General features: G+C 34.5%; 1 protein-coding gene across 1 annotated transcript in view; it reads right to left on the bottom strand.

Annotated features, from left to right (window-relative positions):
• Positions 1-13,242: 13,242 nt before the first annotated feature.
• The window catches only part of LOC139698638 (tetraspanin-7-like), a 37,830-nt gene continuing 30,968 nt past the window's right edge, over positions 13,243-20,104 (bottom strand). Inside the window, exon 5 of the mRNA XM_071597490.1 lies at positions 13,243-19,091. Coding sequence (XP_071453591.1) covers positions 18,936-19,091 — 156 coding nt within the window. The 3' untranslated portion in view covers positions 13,243-18,935. The remainder of the gene's footprint in view (positions 19,092-20,104) is intronic.

Here is a 20,104-nt window from a genome sequence, read left to right as displayed (position 1 = left end):
GACTCTTCCAGAAAGTCCTTGTTGCTGTAATAACTTTTCAGTGACTACGTAAAACAAAATGTTTCAGCTTATTTCTAAAAATTTCCAAGGAAGAGGTATTTTTTATGCTGTTGGGCAAATATTTTTTAAATGTTAACAGCTTCATGTAAAATATATGATTATTCATAATGGTAGAATGGCAAAACTTCTGCACATCCAATCTGGTAAGAGTTCCCCAATGGTTAAGATAGAATTACATGACGCTGCATCGAATTTTTGCTTTTTCCTGAACAACTAATCAACCAAAGACTCTTTAGTACCACAGGAGGTTTAATGGAGAGTCTGTTATTCCCTATAGCACAGCTAGAAGATGATTTCAAATGTGACAAAAGAGTAGAGGCAATCAATTTCATAGGAAGGTGAGCCTGGAGCTCCAGTCTCTGCTCTTTTGGAGAGAAGGTTGAAGGTGAAGGCTGCATGCTTTCGGGTTTTACAGCATGTATTGCTTTTTGCTGAAAACTGTTTCACCAATGTTACAGCTTGTGTCCTAAAATCAAAGTGACAATGCAATTATCGCTGCCCTTTTATTGGTGGCTTGATGGCATTGTTGCTCTCTGATTGGTCAGATTTTGAAGCAGCTGTTTCCACGTGCTGTGGAGCTGGTAACAGCCTTCTTTCAAAATTTACTGAATGTTTGGCAATTTCAACAGCTTTATGGATAAGCCTGGGATAATAGGATGATTTTTTAGAGATCCTTCATCCAGGTGTATCCTTTGCCCAGTCTCCGACCTGGGCGAAACATAACAGTTTCAGGTTTTACATTGTGGAATTCCGTCATGATGAGGGTAAAAAAGAAACTCTACACTTCCACAATAAAGATTTAATACTTCACGACCATGGTTTTGATGCTCAAAGCATCTAAACTATGGTCGTGAAGTATTAAATCTTTATTATGGCAGTGTAAAGTTTCTTTTTTACCCTCATCCGACCTCGCATGTTCTTTTGCTGCTGAAAGGTGGAACAAGTTTGTTTTTCAGGGCTCTCTGGTGTTCCTTGAGGTGGCACTAAATTGATCTGCCTGTCTCCCTTACGTTAGAACTTCCCACAGCTGCACTTTATCTCTTAATTCCTTCATAGGCAGTGTGTGGAATTGGTTCTTTAGGTTTAGGTAGGATGTCACCCATCTTCTTGGTAGAAAATGCTAAACTGTTACTGCAAGACTGTTATCAGCATAAAACAAGACACATGGTGAAATCTGAAAGCATTTAGCCTTCACAATCAACATGACTGCTGCCATTGTGAGAGAATATCATCGAATGATGTTAGGAGCACTATTATTGATATTGATAATATCACTGGGTGCCAAACAAATCCTGGTAAGAGCAAAATTGTGCATGGCATGTTCCATGAAAACCATGGTAAAATCAAAATTATCTCACAAAAATCAATGATGACGTGTGTCCCTCATCCTCCCTATGGTCCAGACCTAACTGCATGTAACTTTTTCCTGTTACCCAATTTAAAGGAGCACCATATACATTGCACATTAACGTACCATGATAACGTAAAATGAAACTTGCATTGTAAAAGAATTTGAATAAAAATATTTATGACAACTCAAATTGAACAGCTTTCAAATTCATGACTATTAAAAATAAGTTTAATATCTTAGCAAATATATAAGTTTCATGATTGCAGCCAAGGCAGTGCTAAGAAACACCAGAGGCAAGAGAAGATGAGATTAGGTTGTATGGATGGGCAACATTGATGAAACCTGCATGTGTGTCTATTTGGAAGTACATATTGCACGAAGAATAAGAATGGGCAGCCTTATAGAAGGGAGTGTGACAGGGTGATTTCATTGTGTAAATAGAGGAAACAGAAAGAAAGGAATTTTGAAAGGTCAGGAGGTAGGTAGGAATGAAACAGATGCGCAATTAATCACGTCTTTGACATTTTCAGATGGTCAAGCTTTGGTCAAACAGTCAGTAAAATTAATGCAATCATTCTAGAGCAGACTAAGGAATACTGGAATACTTGTGAGGTAGAATCAGTCACGAGAAAATGAGGGTAATGGGGTTCTCAACAAATAGGAATTCTAAGTTAAGCATTGAAACTGGATGGCATAAATCAAAATAAGATAGAACTCCTTACAATTTTATGAAAGTTTTTTAGACAAAGATGAGTATGGGATTTAAAGTTCATTAAAAGGATGATTGGATTAGGTAAAGAAACTTTTACAGATGATGAGCTGATGATAGTGACGATCTGGAGAAAAGTAAAGAAAAGATTAGTAAAAACTATAAAATGGAGCATAGTTTTGCATGGTTCCAAAACGTGGTTATCGAGGTAAAGGATAAAACTGGATTGGAGGTTTCAAGATGTAGATGAAGAGATTGTGGAAAAAATAAATGGATGACAAGCTAAAAAATGAAGAGCTAGGCATGGTAGGATGGAAGATTAGAAATTGGTTGCTAGGACAAGGATGAAGGTAAGTCTGAAGGAGGTAGGACAAATTGATAGAGGAGAGGCAGTGAGATGGTGAAGACATGACAGGTATAGGATCAAGGGCATGGATGAAGGAAAAGAAAAAGCACTTGCTGGAAGGTAGAGGGTGTGTAAATTTGAAAATGATTTGTTGTAACGTGTTAGGGATAAAAAGTATTACCTGTAAAGGCATGTCCAAGAGTCAATTTTCCTGTACTTATTGTTAAATGTCTCTTCTGCCACACTTTTAGGGACCCTTAGACCATGAATTCCAGAAATAGAATGCTTTCATGGTGACTTTTCACAAAATAGGCTGCTTTTCCCTATTAAAGTAGGTCCTTCTGTACAGGATCACAAATTCTTGATGGAATTATTAGATGATGTCTGGCATATGTGTAAGAACTCCTTTCTTTCAACTGTTTTATTTGAACATTTGTCCACTATTTGTCAGATGAAGCCAAGTTTCCTCACTGCTGTTCAACAGATGCTAATGATGCCTTTTTTCCATTTTAGAACTGATGCCAGTGAGACCCCCAAGTATTTTATTTGACCTTTTATATTTATATTTCCCCCTCCCCCAAGTCCAACCATCCTGAAGGATGAAAGAAATTTCCCAGGAGTGAATTATTGCGCATATTTTTTAAAAAATTAGTTAGTTTAATTAGTTTTTAACGGTTTATGTGACTCCACTCCACATATTTGGCACTGAATTGATTGATATTGCCAAATATTCAAAATGTCCGAGTCCAAAGTCGCATAAATTTCAATTCCAGCCTTATATACATCATATTTAGAAGGCATTGACGAAGAAAAGGCAGCTGCTATAGTTAAAGAACATCTGAGGTTACAAACAAGGAAGCACTAAATTGAAATATTCATGTGGAGCATGGGGCACTGCAGATCAGAGACATGAACCATTTGAAAAGTGGACCAGTGAAGAATTAAAGACTTTCAGACAAGGTGCTGAAGAGGAGAGTGCTGAAGATAATTAAATGGATGGACAAAGTGAAAAATGAGGAATTTTTATGTAGAATTGCAGAAGAGGAAAGGATCAATTGTATGGAACTCAGCGGCAAAAAAGAAGATGGGTTGGAAACACATCTTGAGGTTCAATTGATTAGTTAGAAATATAATAAAAGTAATAATTGAAGGAAAGACCATGAGAGACGATCAAATAGGAAACAAACTAAGAAGGACATAAAACAGAGAACCTATGAGGCAAGAGGTATGAGGGTATTAATTAACACTGAATAGAGGATAGAGGAGAATGGAGAGCTGTGGTAAAATTCAACTTTAAATTCTGAGGATGATTAATTTTCAAGGATTCTTCAATTTTTTAATTTCACCAAGGAAATATCACCTTAAAGCATGGTTGCTGCAAATTTCAAACAGTGATTGTTGAAGTTTCCTGCTGACAAATAATTTTTTTAAGACTACATTTGATGGCATTTAGAGAAAAAGTAAATTTTCACAATGGAATAATAATGTATCCTAGAAAGGAAAGGGCCTAGTACTCTTGAGTTAGTTGCCAATAATCAGAAGTATTTCAATATTATGACATGAAAATCTTGGTACAGTTATATTAGCAGCAGAAGAATGGGAGATTACCTCAGCTCAAATTGAGTAGCTTCAGCTGTAATATGGTGGAAGTCGAACATAATGAATAACTGATCGTAGCACTTTTCCACTTGATAAAATTTTTATTTTACGACCGGGTTTCAATGTATTACACCATCATTATTACATCATCAGGTCAGGTCACCTGATGATGATGTAATACATTGAAACCCAGTCGTAAAATACAAATTTTACCAATGGATAAGTGCTACAATCAGTTATTCATTACCACAGCTGACAAAAAATGCATGTAGAATATTCAAATTCTAAGAAACTGCGGGAGATATTGCAACGGTTACTTTTAATGGAGTCATTCACTAATATGCTATAAAATACAGAAAAGCGAAAGGTTAAAAATTATTCGTGGTCAAGGGGAATGATTTTTATGCTTTGAAATTTCTGCATTGTAATGAATATTCAGAGGATGTTGATAGCACGGAAGTATGGAAACAACTTTCAAGAACTGGAGAAAAAAATTGGGGTTTCTTATTTTTGTATAAAGATCAGTTGGCACAGTGTAATTATATCTTCAAGATGGCATGCAAACTCTGGTTTGAAAGAAGATGATGCTATAAACGGACATAGGTAGCATAGCCAGCAGGAGAGGAGGCATTATTAACAAGATTAAAGTGGCAGAATGAATTAGAATACATTCATGCATACATATCATTCATTCATTATTTCACTTGAAAAATGTTTAAGTAAGACACATCTTCTCTGGATGGATAACAAAATGGTGGATAATGATTTTTTAATAATGAACATTGATAATAATTGCTGATAACAATTGCTTCTATGATATTGTTTTGAGATTCATTACTCGTATTCACTATACCATTAGTAAATCATTTAAAATGTTAGGGTTATGGGTTGGAGCAAATAGACCCACCAGAAGTGTTCAAATTCTAAAGACTTCATATTGTTCTATAGGACATAGCAATTCTGAATTTGCATCTTTATTTGATCCCCTCACTAAAAAATTAGATCACATTATATATTGGGGTAAAAAAATATTTGAGGATAGTTGCATATAGATTACAGATGCCATTGGATGAAATAAATTATTATTATTTATTTGCCTGCTTAATTTATGCAATATATCGGCTATGTTTGCTGAAAATTCATGTTATGCTGGTGTATAATTGCTGATATCATTACCTATATAATTAAGGGAAATTGAAATTTTTTGTTACTCAAGTCTAAACTTTATAAGTCCTGTGCGAACATCAAATCTATACCATGGATGAATTAATTTCTCTTTCTGTCAATACATAATTTTATTCTTATATATGCTGTAACTGCTCCTTTTTACTGTTTTCTTTTTTCTTTGTCACTGTTTAATTGGTATTCAAACTCTAATTGCAATTGAATTGTATTCTTATCAGGAATATTTGCACTCAATATGACATGATCAATGCATGTAGCCAGCATGTCTTTCAGGAGCTAATAAACACCATTATCATTATTGATTAACCCTGGCATTACAGGCTAAAGTAATCCTAAGCCCTAACTGACATGACAGGAAATATCCTGAAACACCATACTATAGATCCCAAATACTCATTCTTTAGATCAGCATATTTCCTACCTGCCTTTATTCCATATCTCACTTCCATTCCTACCTCACTTTCCCAACACAATTATGATGTGGTGATTAATCTATTTAAATTACCTCCTCTTAAATACTTTTTGACTAATAGTACACTTCAATGCTGTGAATTCACATGATAATACCCCAGAAATTTTAGCATGTATTAATTTTTATGCATCCTTCTTTTAAAGTCAGAAATGATCATTTATTCATAAAATAATTTCACATAAATAATTATGACAAAAACAACCTAATGAAAGGATTTCACAAACAGAGGATAAGTATACTATTTTGGACATTTTTGAAAGCACAAAGAATGATATTAAATATTATATATATATATATATATATATATATATATATATATATTTTTTTTTTTTTTTTTTTTTTTAAGGTAATCTACCGGTTAAGGTAGGTTTTTCGATGGACACAACTACCAAACAAATATTTTATTACTCCTAACAAAACCCAAAATCCATCATCCTACTCTACACCAGGTCCCTCTTCATCTCTGAGTACTTTCTTCCTCCCTTCATCCCGTCCAACATCCCTATCCTGTTCCTTCCCTTTCCTCTTTTGCCCAACATTCTACCCTCTATCACACTCTTCAACATCCCACTGCCGGTCAACACCCCCTTCATCCACTTTTCCTGCCTCCATAGGATTGCTCCCAACAAACCCCTCTCTTCTCCCACCATACCAAGTACTTCCTCATTTGTTTTCTTCTCTGTCCATTTCACCTTCTCCATTCTTCTCCACACCCACATTTCAAAAGCCTCCAGTCTACGTCTATCCTCCTGCTTCAATGACCACGTTTCCGCGCCGTACATAGCTACGCTCCATATCAAAGTTTTTACGAGTCTTTTCTTAACATCCTTACTCAAAGTCCCCGTCATCAACTCCCTCCTCCTCGTGAAAGCCTCTTTGCCTAGCGCAATTCTTCTCCTTACGTCCCTACTACTTTGACCGTGTTGGTCCAAAACACTACCGAGATACGTAAACTGTTCTACCTGCTCTAGTTTTTGCCCTCCTATTTTAATGTTAAGCTTGCCCTTTTTCTTTCTAGAAAATCGCATAACCTTTGTTTTATTAATGTTGATTCTCATCCCATACCTGTCGCACTGAATTTCCAATTCACTCAGCAATGCTTGCAGCCCCTTGGCTGACTGACAATATATGAGAAAATGTTTGTGTTGATGTCTCAATTTTATGCAGAGAGGTGACTTTGTTAACTGATAATAGCATTATTTCATCTCAGCTGATTGCTCACTATTCAATCATTGGCTTATTGCCTGCTGACCACTAAATGTCCTAAATAAGTATCTGATTACTTACCTATCACTTTACTAGAAAGCTCAATTTTCACTTTACATGCATGTAACAGTTAACAGTCCGCGATTGCAAAACAACACTTCATTTATGGTGTTTTGGGTATCTTGAAACTGAAAATATCTAAGTATCTATTTCCCTTTCCTATACTTCTTGCTTTTCACTTTCATGTAAGGAAAACCAAATTTTAGATTTTCCATCGGATGATATAGTGAAATTTGGAGTTTGGTCATTAGGTCATGAAGATTGTCTTATCTCTAGTTCCTTTCAAAGTCATATGCCACTAGTATTATGTGAGAGGAAAGAGAGAGAAGACCACTGGAGTAAAAGTTTCATGTAAATCAATCATGAGAGAGATGGGTTTGATGTGAGGTAGTATTGCACTACTGAAGCTGGTTCTGAAGCAAACTCTAGGGAATGAGTAAAGGAAACAGAGAGAATATGAGTGATTGAATATCATTGGTGGAAATGAAGGAGATCTAACAAAAGCAATCTTAATCCAAATGTATGTGATGTATAAATATGCCCTCCGATGGAACTTGGAATGTTATGACGATGTTCAGGACAGGAAAATTAGAGAATATTAGACAAATAGATATGGAAAGATGAAATATAGATATTTTAGGTTTATACGAGGTGAGATGAAAGGATAGCGGGGATTACTGGAGTGATAATTATAGAATAACACACAGCAGAGGCAGTGAGAGCCAACGAGGGGTTGCCATAAGATTGAATAAAGAGATAGGAAGAAGCATAGTAAACAAAGAACAAGCAACGGATAGAATATTACTAAGAGAGTTGAAAGCAGAACCAACAAAATTGGTAATTGTTCAGGTATACATGCTACCAAGCACTCATATACTAATATTTTCACCTACAGTATGTATAGCTGATAAGTTAAAATAGAAACACATAACTCCTACCATTACATCAAAGTTGAAGTAAATTAGGAAGAAGCTACAGCTTAAATTGAAAGAAAATACTTTCATAGATTTCACAAGGTACCAAAACAAAAGGAATAGTCATTTATGTCATTACATGTGCAGTGTTCTTTGCAAGCTACCTTCAAGAATCAAGACGGGATCAATAATTGTGTTGGAAAATAATCATATATTCTTTGCTCAGTGCTCAAATACTCCCAGTTTTACTGCAAAAGTGTTATTCTATCCTTAGCTTGATAAAATTCTATTTTTAGAGAACTATGGGTTAAGTACGTACCTAATGAAATTAAGTTACTCATGTACTTATATATGTCACACATATATCCTACACTTATAGACTTCTGCACATCAGGGCCCAAGTACTGTCTTGACACTATATAACCAGCTTATGGCAGGTGAGGAGGGTGTAAACTGGTGTTAGTCCAGCCTTTTCTTTGTACAAAAAAATGGCAGGCCCACCCATGCATTATCTTTCAATTTCCACATTAATTTAGCAATGGCTAAGGGTTACATTAAAAAACATTATAATTCAATTATTTACCCTCCTAATTTCAGTATGTCCCCACCTAATATTACCCATTATATAAAAATTCAAAATCGTCCACTTCATGGCATGTTAAGAGTTCCTAATTTACCGAAGGTGTAAATAAAACAACAAGGATCGCATAAATCTGGAGATAATTTTCCATTATGCATTTTAAAATCAACTTCCCACATAAGGTTGAACATTACAGCTGTGGAGGAAAAATAATTGTAGATTTTACTCACTTTATTCGGAGTAATTGGTGAATTATTTTCCAACAGTCAGTTGTACCAGTTTTCTGATGAATATTTAGGTAAAATTATGAATAATGGGTCCCTTGAGCATGAAAACTTCAAGAAACACAGCTGTGGCGGCTGCACTTATTCGTACAAAATACATTTCCGCTTTCTGCAGTAAATAACATAGAGTATTTTCAGCCGCTACGCATACCGAGTCAATCTAAACTGTAAAAGAATGTATTTATTATATATACTCCAAAATTAACCACTAAATATTGCTCTCGAGTCATGCCAGAGAATTAACTCACCTGATTTTACCGGCATGGTTCCCAATTGAGCGCTGAAACGATCACGAAACGGTATGTCCTTCTGGAAGTCTCTTATCCATTATTAATACTATTTTTCTTTCTAATTAATACAGTTTTTTGTTGATTACATCCAGTATTCCTGACATCATTCAACAAGTTGATGGAATAATTGTCTGTTATGACGCTAATATCCGATTGGTCCTTATTGATTTCAAACGTCCGCCGCTTAGCATTAGTAGCGCCAATAGCGTATAAAACTGAGACTAAAATAATTAGCCAATCAACGTTAATGTATCACTTTTCCTAAGTCCAATTTTAAATTTGACCAATTATCATTATCTTTAGAAAACGTGCTAACCTAGGAGTTAGCGGTCATTTTAATGCGGGAAATGAAGTGTTCTCTTGAGATTTTTTCACTAAGTTTTCATCTTAAGGCATTTTCATATCCATTCATATAATTTGATGATAAAATTTCACGTATAAATATAAAAATCCTTAATTTTACCCCTCCCTTCCTCACATCATCATCCTGCAGAGAATTTAACGATGAAAACATAATCATGACGAATGATAATTTTTTATAAGCTAATCTAGACGATTCATTAAAAAAAATCATTTCATATACCGATTATTGAAATTGAACTTTAGTAGGTAAAGAAACATTCCTTGTTAGAGACCGACAGAAAAAAAACAAGAAACATGAAAAAGTTAGATTTAATGATTCTGAGCAAAGATTATCCCACCAATGAAATCGTTGTGATTACCGGGAAAATTGCGAGTCTTCAAATAATTTCACCTTTCACTGGCCACTATGTATTTTTTTTTCAAACATGTCCCAAAATCATGTATCCAGTTCCTTTCTATCTTTGGTATATTTTTTAAAAAGTTGACAGTAAACATCATTTAAACTCATTTGTAAATGTGATTAGATATTTTAAAATATTATATCGTTTTAATCTTTTGATGATTCCTGCCCCTGATCTAACCAGCAATTCATTCGGAAGTTAATTTGGACCCAGTGAGAACAAGTTTGGGAATCTATATGGATTTAAAATCAAATTAATAGTGGGATTATGTGGAAAGTTTTTGCAAATTTAGGAAAATTCTCTTCTCCCAGTAAAGAAGTACTTTCATAAACTAGTATGGCATTTTTTTGAGAGTCAAAGCCTCCTTAAAATAGAAAAATTGTTTCTCTGGAGACTGAACACTGTCCTTGAAATACTCATCTGTAAATAAGGTGAATATTTTTGTTAGTGAGGCGGTAAACACTGTATATAAAATCTTTTAAGCAATAAATATGAATCCCATATGGACATTCAAAGTATTTATGGGAATAGGATGGGTTCAATGTGATACATTTCTAGTTTTCCATTTGCATTCAACTTCTAACAATTAATATTAATTTGGATTCAACCTTAGGTTACCACCTACCAAGTTCTATGAGTTCTCCATATATTCCACCATCTTTTTCTCCACTGGAAAGGTTATGCGTTTAAATCCCACCTAAGATTTTGCCAAATGATGAGATTAATTTTAATTTGACCATAAAAAGATCATAGCTTCAGAGATATATTTTTCCTAGCTGAGCCCAAGTGATTCTAAGCATGTTCTAAGCATTAGGATTGAATCTGTAATCTCAAGATAGTTAGGTGTGTTACTTACAAAAATAAGGCATATTTTCAAATGCTATTAATTGAAATGAAGGTGAGACCATCATACAGTGACTACAAAGGGACGTAAACATTTGTATTATTATAATCAGTAGGTAAATTCATGGAAGTATAAATAAAAATATTGGACTTTATATGCCTCCTTCCCTTCACATTATAGCAGAAAAGTTTACTCAGATGAAAAATTCTAGTAATAACCCTCAGCCAACTAACTTTGGATAAATAAGAGAGGGGGGGGGCATGAAAGTAAGGTAAATTAATCTGAATTGGCCAAGGAGGGAATTAGTCTCAATACCCACACCTTTTGCTGACCTTGTTTCAAAAGCTGTATATTTTAACACCTTCCTCCATCTGAGTTATTGTGACACACAGACAAGACAAAATTGGTAGCCCTAAAATAGAATTATGATTATGCAACACTATCCAACTAAACAATAACATCCATCGAACTCTCATAAAGGCCTAAACTTCTATTCTTCACCCTGAAAATATGGGGATAAATCATACAAATAGACATAAGAACCTAGCTATGTCAAAGTTTTTTCATTAAAACACAAAACAGACATAAGAGGACAAACTTTTTTGTTCTGTTGGTAGGTTTCTTAATTGTTCAAACCCAACTAGATGAAAAGAAACTCAGGATTTCCTCTGCAAACTTTCCATATCCTCGCACTGCGTCTTCCACCACCCTTCTTTTGCACTGTTAGTTACCTGTGAAAAATTCTTATTTAATTCTTTGTACTTCCTTTAGCCTAACTCTGTGGTTACATTCTTCCATTTTCTTCTCTCATCCATGATCCATTGTTTCCTAGTCATTTTTCCATTAACGGTTCCTATAGTTTCGTTTGTGGCTTTCGATATCCCTTTTTAATGTATTCCCATTTTGCCTTAATAGTGCTCTGCTCTTATCCTTCATTCTTGATTTTCTCTACAAACTGCCAATACACCTTTCTTGTCAATCCAGTTAATACTTCTACATTCCATTTCCTAACCCACTGACCCTGCCTAATTTTTTTGAATCGTACGCTATACTTCATGATAACTTTATTGTGATCAGAGTTTGCATCCACTTCCAGGAAGCTGTGGAAATTTATCACACTGTTCTTAAACCTATGCCTAACCATAATATAATCTAACTGCTACCTTTCTGGGTCACCTAGCATTTTCCACGTATACCCACCACTGTCTCCTGGAGAAGCAATGGCTTTCTTTCTCCCCATAGTAATCCTGCATACCTAAACCGTTATACCCCACCTCATCACCATCTCTTCCTTTGCCTACAGTTGCATTCCAATCCCCCATCACAATCTAATATTTCCCTGAAGTAACACACGTGATTATGTCCTCTTAACGGATCACATACCCTATTGACTCCTTCCTCCTTTTGATTGCTTTGTGGCATGTATACCTCAACAATAACACAAGTTTGTTGGTTCTGCCTTTGCCTCTACTAGTTATATTCTGTTTCTTGTTCTATTGACTATCTGGAAACATTGCATGGCTGGATCATTTCAGGACAGACCTCATACATTTGACTCTAGTGGATACAACAAATTACATGAATATCAACTAAAAAGTACCCATCAACTGGATACTTGCTAAAAATTTTTAGCGGACTTCTACTGCTAGGACCAATAGAGAATGGTATTATGAGGCTTATGAGCTTAGTTATTGCAGCAGGAGAACATGTAGCTTAGAGATTCTTTGAATGTAGATGTGGAGGGGGATAATGGTCCTCTCTGGATCTGATAACTGTTCTATGAGGCAAGAGGATCAGCATAGATAGGAGACTTTTGGAATGGGGAATAAGTGTTGCACAGGAGAGAGGTACATCCTGAAGTTTCAAATAACATGAGAGATGAGAGCAAGTTGCTGGAGTAAAAATATTGAAGGAAGAAAAAGTGGGCGGAGGCAATAATAGAAGGGAGAATACATTGGGTAAGCAGGTTAGGGGAACGAATAGAACAGACTTTCAGGCAACATGGAGGCAGACAGAAGTAATGAAGAAGGAAATAATGTAGGACACACAGCATTAAATTTCATGATACATTTGCGATAATTGTCATTGTGGATCATTCAATACCTACCTTTAATTGGGGGAATACCTTGACTGAAAAGAGGAAGGAAGAAGTGAGAAGAAAAGAAATAAAAATAAATTACAAATTTATAGACACACTAGGACAGAAAAGAGAGCTGTAAGAAGTAATTCAAAAAATGCATGGAAAATGGATACAGAGAAAAATGCGAGGGAATGGAATGTTGACAAGGACTGCAGAGATGAGAACATAGTTAAAAACAAGGTCGATTAATAAAAAAATAGACATCTAAATGAAGGGAGGCAGGAAATATTTGGATTTGAAGCATGGTAAATTGTAATGCAAGTCCTGAGTATTCATGTACATAGTGTCTTTGTTAATTGGGGCTTGGAAAGGTAGCAGTGCTTGGGTAGAGAATACATCAAAAATTTACCCAGACCTGCAAACTACTCAACTAATGGGAATTATCCAAAACATGCACTTAAATAATTTCAAAGGTATTTCATATTGTAATATGTACTTGATTTATTTGATGTCATTTGACACCTTTCAAAATCACGCAAGATATACATATTTTTAGTAGTGCAGTAAACAATTCATGACCACCCTCCAAAATTTGTGTATATATATAGTTATATATATATGTATCACAGACAGTTATATATAAATGACAGACATATTGTAACAAGGCAATTCATTGTGCATAAAATAGAATCAACATTCACATTCAATAAATTGAGAGCTTTATGTAGAAAGGATGTTAACACAGGCTACAAATGTAAATGTCATGTAAGTTAAGCAGAATAATTCAACTCTGAAACAACAGGGATGGAGTAAGAATCACAAATGTTGTCACCCAATCGAAAAAGAGGTGGCTTATTCTTTTTCTTCTAAGCACCAAAATGAAATTCCGACGTCAAATAAAGAAGTGCAACTTGAATTTTTCCACTTCATCTTAAACCGATTTCACTTTTCTTGATGGTCACTCAAGATGACAAATGTATCTCTTTGAGATACCATTTTCCTTACTCTGGAATTCCTCCTTGGTACATCACCATCAATTATGAATGTAACAGGAGCCACAACACATCCAGATGAGATGCAATGTCTTCTTCAAGTTGCCTCTTCACACAAAAATCAAAGCATAATTTTGTTCGGTATACTTTTTTTTACAAATACAGGCAATATAAGGCAGCAAATAAAAAAACAGAGATTCAAAAATGTACAAGTCTAATTATGTACTATTTAATTATGGAAACACACACATAATAGTTTATGAATTTTAAGAGAGATTTTCATAGAATGGGTACTTACAAATTTAATCATTAAGAAGAACTTCAATAAATTTTTAATTATTTAAAAATATATGTCATGTGCAAGTCCTAAAAAACAACTCCTATGGCTAAAAAAAACTATACTTTGAGTAGAAACCTTTTTTTATATAACTTTATGCATCATGACTTCATTTACTCATAAATCAAACTGTTGTAATGTGTTTATGTTCATCTGATCCAATGGTCTTATTAAAGATTTCTCTAAAATCATTAACTAAAAAATGGATACCTCAACATGTTGAGATTGTTTCGGGCTACATGCTATACTCATGACATAGCGATAAAATATGATTGGTGGACCGCTAATTTTTTTACCTTTAGGTAAATTCAACAACTTTTGCAACCACAAAGAGTAGTAGTAATGAAAAGCATCTGGTGGCACACAAAAAAAATATTCTTTGTACACTAGTGCAGAAGAGGTTGAAATCATTATGCAAATGCAAGGAAGATGTACTGTGATCTAACAGCACATTTATAAATGCAACATCTATATAGAATCCTCAAGCACCATCCATCACTTTCCACTTCATATTTCATACTTAGTACATTATTCTTTGTTTAGAATGATATAATATTCTGAATACATATAGTATATACTAGTTGCAGAAAGCTATTAGAATATAAAATTTCAATACCGAAATCTTCTGAATATAACATCCATTCATGCAGGCCTGTTTAAGATCTCAGAAACAATCAAAAACCATACTGATCTCTGTGCTTTGTTTGTTGGTTATATTTTTGAAGTCATGGTAGTCTTACACATTACTATGGTACAATTTTGAAAAGTAAAATTAATTTACCTGCCCACTACATTACACGGACATATCTTGATGCACTGAAATTGAGTTTTCATCACATATCCAGCAATTCTGTCATCAATATGGGGTTAAAAATCAGCGAAAAGGCAAGACATTTTGAGTGAATGGCTCAAAGCAGAAGAAAGTCATTGTTTATAAAATCAGATTTCTGTACAATGCTGGCGAGGGATATTATAAATAGCACATTTGCTGGAAAAGCAAGCATAAAATAGGGCACATCAAATCAATTAGTGGCCATGATTTACTTTTCCAATTTTGTTTGAATATTTTTCATGCGCCACAAACATGCACATTATATTCAGAATATTACGATATGTTTCTTTACAACCAGATGACATCTAGAAATATTATTATCATCATCAACCTTTATTCAATTTGAATCAAACAAAAATAACAACAGTCTCAAACATAGTCAGGCCAGGTAAATGTGCAATAATATACCTACCTACCTTCCTACCCAAAATACTGAGATTTCCCATATAAATTACCATCACAAATATTTTCGTCATTAACAAAACACACACTCCTTCATGAACTCAACATAACTTGACCTTGAACATATTCACAGGAGCATCATATATCACGTTCATTCATTCGTCATGCATAGAGTAAAGTTCATGAAATAATGCCATAAACAAAATGTTAGGTTTTGCATGCATGGTAAATTATATAGCAACAATTTAAATTTTACCACATTTTTACATACAATATCAAACAGGAGCACAGGAAAGTTAGGGGTTAGAAGAAATTTTTTTTGGCATTCATCTTATCCTTTCCAAGGTCAAGCTTACACACATAATATGGTAAAATACATTGCTTAAATCTAAAAATAAAAAATGAAACACTTCAGTTCAACGTTTGATTCAGCTCATAATGAAAAATTCCACACAGCTGAGGGAAAAACCAGTTGGCAACACTGGTATCCATTATTTAAGGGGATGAATGATTGGCTCTCTATCAGATTTCTTATTCAATCAAAGAAATAAGTCACAAAATATTTCCCTCCCCAAGACATAATTAGTGAATACCCAACAAAGTGCTGTCCATTCCCCACACTATGAATGAAAGCCTATGAAAACATTTGAGACAGAAATAGGCATTTTTATTGAATATACTTGCTCCAGCATGTATCACCAAGCCAGCAAACCTTAGATTTAATCATTTAGCAGGGGTTTTGAGTTTGAAAAACTCAAAAAATTATAACAAGAACTAAATCATGCAAAGGAATAACTAATACCATGCTTCCTCTCAACTGTGGAAATTCATCTTTCATCGGTACATACCAATTCATTTGAAAATACCAAAACTGGACTTCATAAAGTGACTACTGATTTATCTCACCTGCTTCAACCATATATAAGCACTTCCAAACGCTTGATAAAAAAATATAAAGGGACTAAAAGTTCCTGTGTTCCTGTATTCAACATCGTAAAAGACCATGTGACCAAAATCTTTCGGAAAACAACTTTGTTTTAATGAGCAAAAGCTATTTTATAAATTTATACAAAACAAAATTATCTTAATATATATATTTATAGATAGATACCTTTGGGTTTCAATAAAATACATCAAAATATAGTTATTTTTAGGATGCAAGATTTTTTTCACAATTTTTGATTAATAGGTCGATATTCCATCATGCAATTTCTTGACTAATGCAATGAAAAATATGCCTAATAGGCTGGAAGAGGAATGATAGATGGAGCAATGGCATAAGAGGGGTGTACACTTCACCCAACAGACCAAAAGAGGTGAGGAAGAGGGCTAAAGAAGCCCGAGAAGCACAAGAACTTACAGGCTGAGCTGGAAAAAGAAACAAAAATGTCCATTAATAGGATTGCCACTTTCCCTAAGATACAGGGTGCAGCAACGTAACTTCCTTTTTTCAAACACAAAATGCTTTCAAAAGAGGAAGTTATTTTGCCTCACCCTGTATAATCCACCACCTTTAAGTGCCCCCAAGGGATGTACAACGGTGTTTTTGAAAAGAAATCATGAGGGAGGAAAATATTTAGCTCAGGACCAACCTAACACAGGTAAATCATTGTTCAAAGTAGACAGTACGAATGAAAGTTTTTGAAGGTTCAAAATTTTATGCCAATAGCAGACTCCCTGGTACTTCTTTCAAGTTTTGTCCCAAATTAGAGATGAAATAAATTGCAATGCATTATAATATCTCTTCCTAAAAGCACTAGGATTTGAGGAACTCAAAAGAGTGATTCAGCAGCACTATCATTCGTTAACCTTTCCTGGTAAGAAATAAGTCAGTCTGGTGGTCACTATTAGTAGCTATTTCTTTTCCATACACAGATAAATAATAATAGAATGGGGTCTGGACTATGCCATAGAACCACACAACAGAGGTTCCTTTTGCTTTACTACCAGTCATAATGGTAATTTTTAGTTTCATGCGAACATTGTATGGCATTAGTATGAAGTTTGTGATGGTGGAAGTAAAGTTTTGTATACATACAAGGTGCGTGAATAAAGTAATGAGACAGCTAGCATAACATTTGATCTGACTGCACTGGAGACTTCTTATTCAAAGTAAAGGTGAGACAACATATGATGCTATTTCAGTACAATTTTGAACTCCATAGAGTTATTAAGTTGCCTGCAGGAATTTATTTGAGAACTAATTTTTTTCTATAACGTTCTAAAAAGCGGTTATATCAATTTTGAGCAATGTTGTGCTGTCAGGTTTTGCTTCAGATTTGGACACAGTGCAACAGAAACTTTTGCAAAGCTTCAGCAAGACTCTGGTGACAATTTTTTGCCAAAGACCCAGGTCTTCAGGTAGGTGAAGGCATTTTCATAAGGAAAACAGATTGAAAATGAAACTTGCAGCAGAAGGCTTGCAATTGCAAACTGACAAAAGTTCACCAGAATCTGGACTCTTGTGGGTTCTGTCACATGAGAGTCAAGAATGATCAGGGAACAGTTGCATTTGACACAAACCACCACCGATAAGGTTTTGACCAATGAATTGGGGATTAGTTGAACGAAAATGGTTTGGAAAAATCTTTCGGAGGAACACTTTCAGTGAATGATCTTTGGCCAATAAGGACATTCCTGTAGCTTTCCCCTCCTTATTCCCCCAGCGTTAGTCCTGGTGACTTTTTTCTCTATCTAAGATTGGAAAGTCACCTAAAAGGATGCATTTTGGGATACTAGAAGACCTTTAAACAGCCAAAACCAACCAACTAAAATTAATGACAGCATTAGAGTTCCAGCACTGCTATATGGAGTGGAAAAATCGAGTTCTTTACTGTACGGCTTCACAAGGAAATTAATTCAAAGGAGATAATGCAGAATTGTGATTTTAATCGATTAAAAAAATTCTTAACACATCAGTCTCATTACTTTATCAACACACTTCGTACATCATAAGTTCTGATGAAAGATTTAATTTTTTAAGAGACTGATGTATCATCGAAATACAATCATCACCCTTATCCAATATCCAAATTATATAAATTTTTTCCTATTGTAAACCATTCTGAATGAAAGTGACCAGTTTGTAGCGACATAAAACAAATCAATTTTTTTAAAAATTGATAACTGCTCTGAGAATTCTCAGCAGAATATGAATGCTCAACACTCAGCATTTTTGAGCCGAAACATTCAATAATGAGCAACAAATGATCAAAACAATGATCAAAGCTGAAAAAAGTGCTTAATCGTCACAAGGGCATATGTTTGCACCACCTTCTGAGTAATGAATTGAGCATTTATGGCTCTAACAAATTACTTGGCAACCCAAAATCGTTCCCATGCACACAAGGATTAAAAGAGGGAGAGATAGAGAGATGAGAGAGAGAGAGATAAGAAATCCATTGAGATGATGCACATATTAATCATTTGCACCAAAGTGGAATAAAAAAAAACCATCTTAACAATACTGCTCTCGCATGACATGACTCCAGAACTCCGAAGAATGATCCTAGTTTGCTGAAATCAAAACATTTGCCAAAAAGGTTTAACATTAATTCAAGTGAAAACAAATGAAACAGCACTTTTGCACACTCTGCTCTTGGTTGACTTGGACATAAATAGCAGCAACTTAGGCCATCTGCTCATACTTGGCACGGTTTATGTTTCGAGCCAGACAGCAAGCAAGAATGATGCCAACAGCTGGGAAAAAGGCTATCCCGACAGCACAAGCTGCAACATGTCCCATGTTTTCATTCAGGAAATCAACAATCTTCTGGTAGCAACCCTGTGAGTATATCAGATGAAACAAATGAATTAGTTTTCAATCATATATAATGAATACAGCTATTGCTTCCCTCATTTAAAATACTATCGACCAGTACAGTAATTGTTGAGATCAGACTTTTTTTGGAGCCTATGCCATTTGCTATGAATAATAACTCAGTTAAGGAACACTGGCAAGCATTAATAAGTTCTCTTATAAATACTGTTAACTGTATACTAAAGAATAAAATAGATTATCAAGTGGATTCCATTTGCTAAACTTAAGTAATTTTTCATGATGTCTTGCTAAAACAAAGGTTAACTTTAACCTCAGATTAAGGCCAAACCCTAGAGTTATGAGGGCTAGGTAAGTTGAAAACTGATGATTAAAATGCTCAATTACTGACAGAGGCCATGTCAAATCTTCAACCTCCTCTATCATGTTCAAGATAAAACTAAAGAATTTTTCGTTCATGAAATAATATCATTCTTTCAATGACTTAGTCAATAACAGAGCTTTTATTAATGTACACTTACAATATAGTTTTAATGGTATTCCTACTTTAAATAATATGATAAATTCTCTGCCTCCAGGGATATATTTTGAGGTCCTCGGAAAATAAAGATCATTATCATACTTGTTATCACAAAAAAAGACCCCCCATCAGCCAACAGAATTTTGATCAATGATATTTCATTTGGAGTAAGAAAGAAGATCAATTGAAAAACGATGTCAATGTTGGTTACAAATAAAACAAATTATTAAAGAAAAGAATACATATATGTAGATATCATTGGAGAACAAAATAAGGAATTTGAAGAACAAAATTCATTATTAATAGCAAAGTTCAGAAAGTAGAGGGCTCAATTTCAGCTCTGATGCTATTTTTCTGCAATGAAAGCCCAGTTAGGTTTACACATGTTTATACTTCCTCTTTCCATCTCTTATTTTATGTTCCCTAATTTTCCTCACCTCATTATTGCCCTAATATTCCAAGTTTCTATTTAGACTTCTTTTTTTGCATCTTCTGCTCT

The sequence above is a fragment of the Hetaerina americana genome, unplaced genomic scaffold (genome assembly GCF_022747635.1).
Source record: "Hetaerina americana unplaced genomic scaffold, ioHetAmer1.1.p SCAF_9, whole genome shotgun sequence".
NCBI lineage: Eukaryota > Metazoa > Arthropoda > Insecta > Odonata > Calopterygidae > Hetaerina > Hetaerina americana.
The sequence above is the reverse complement of the archived record's forward strand: the minus strand, read 5'-3'. Positions and strand labels throughout refer to the sequence as shown.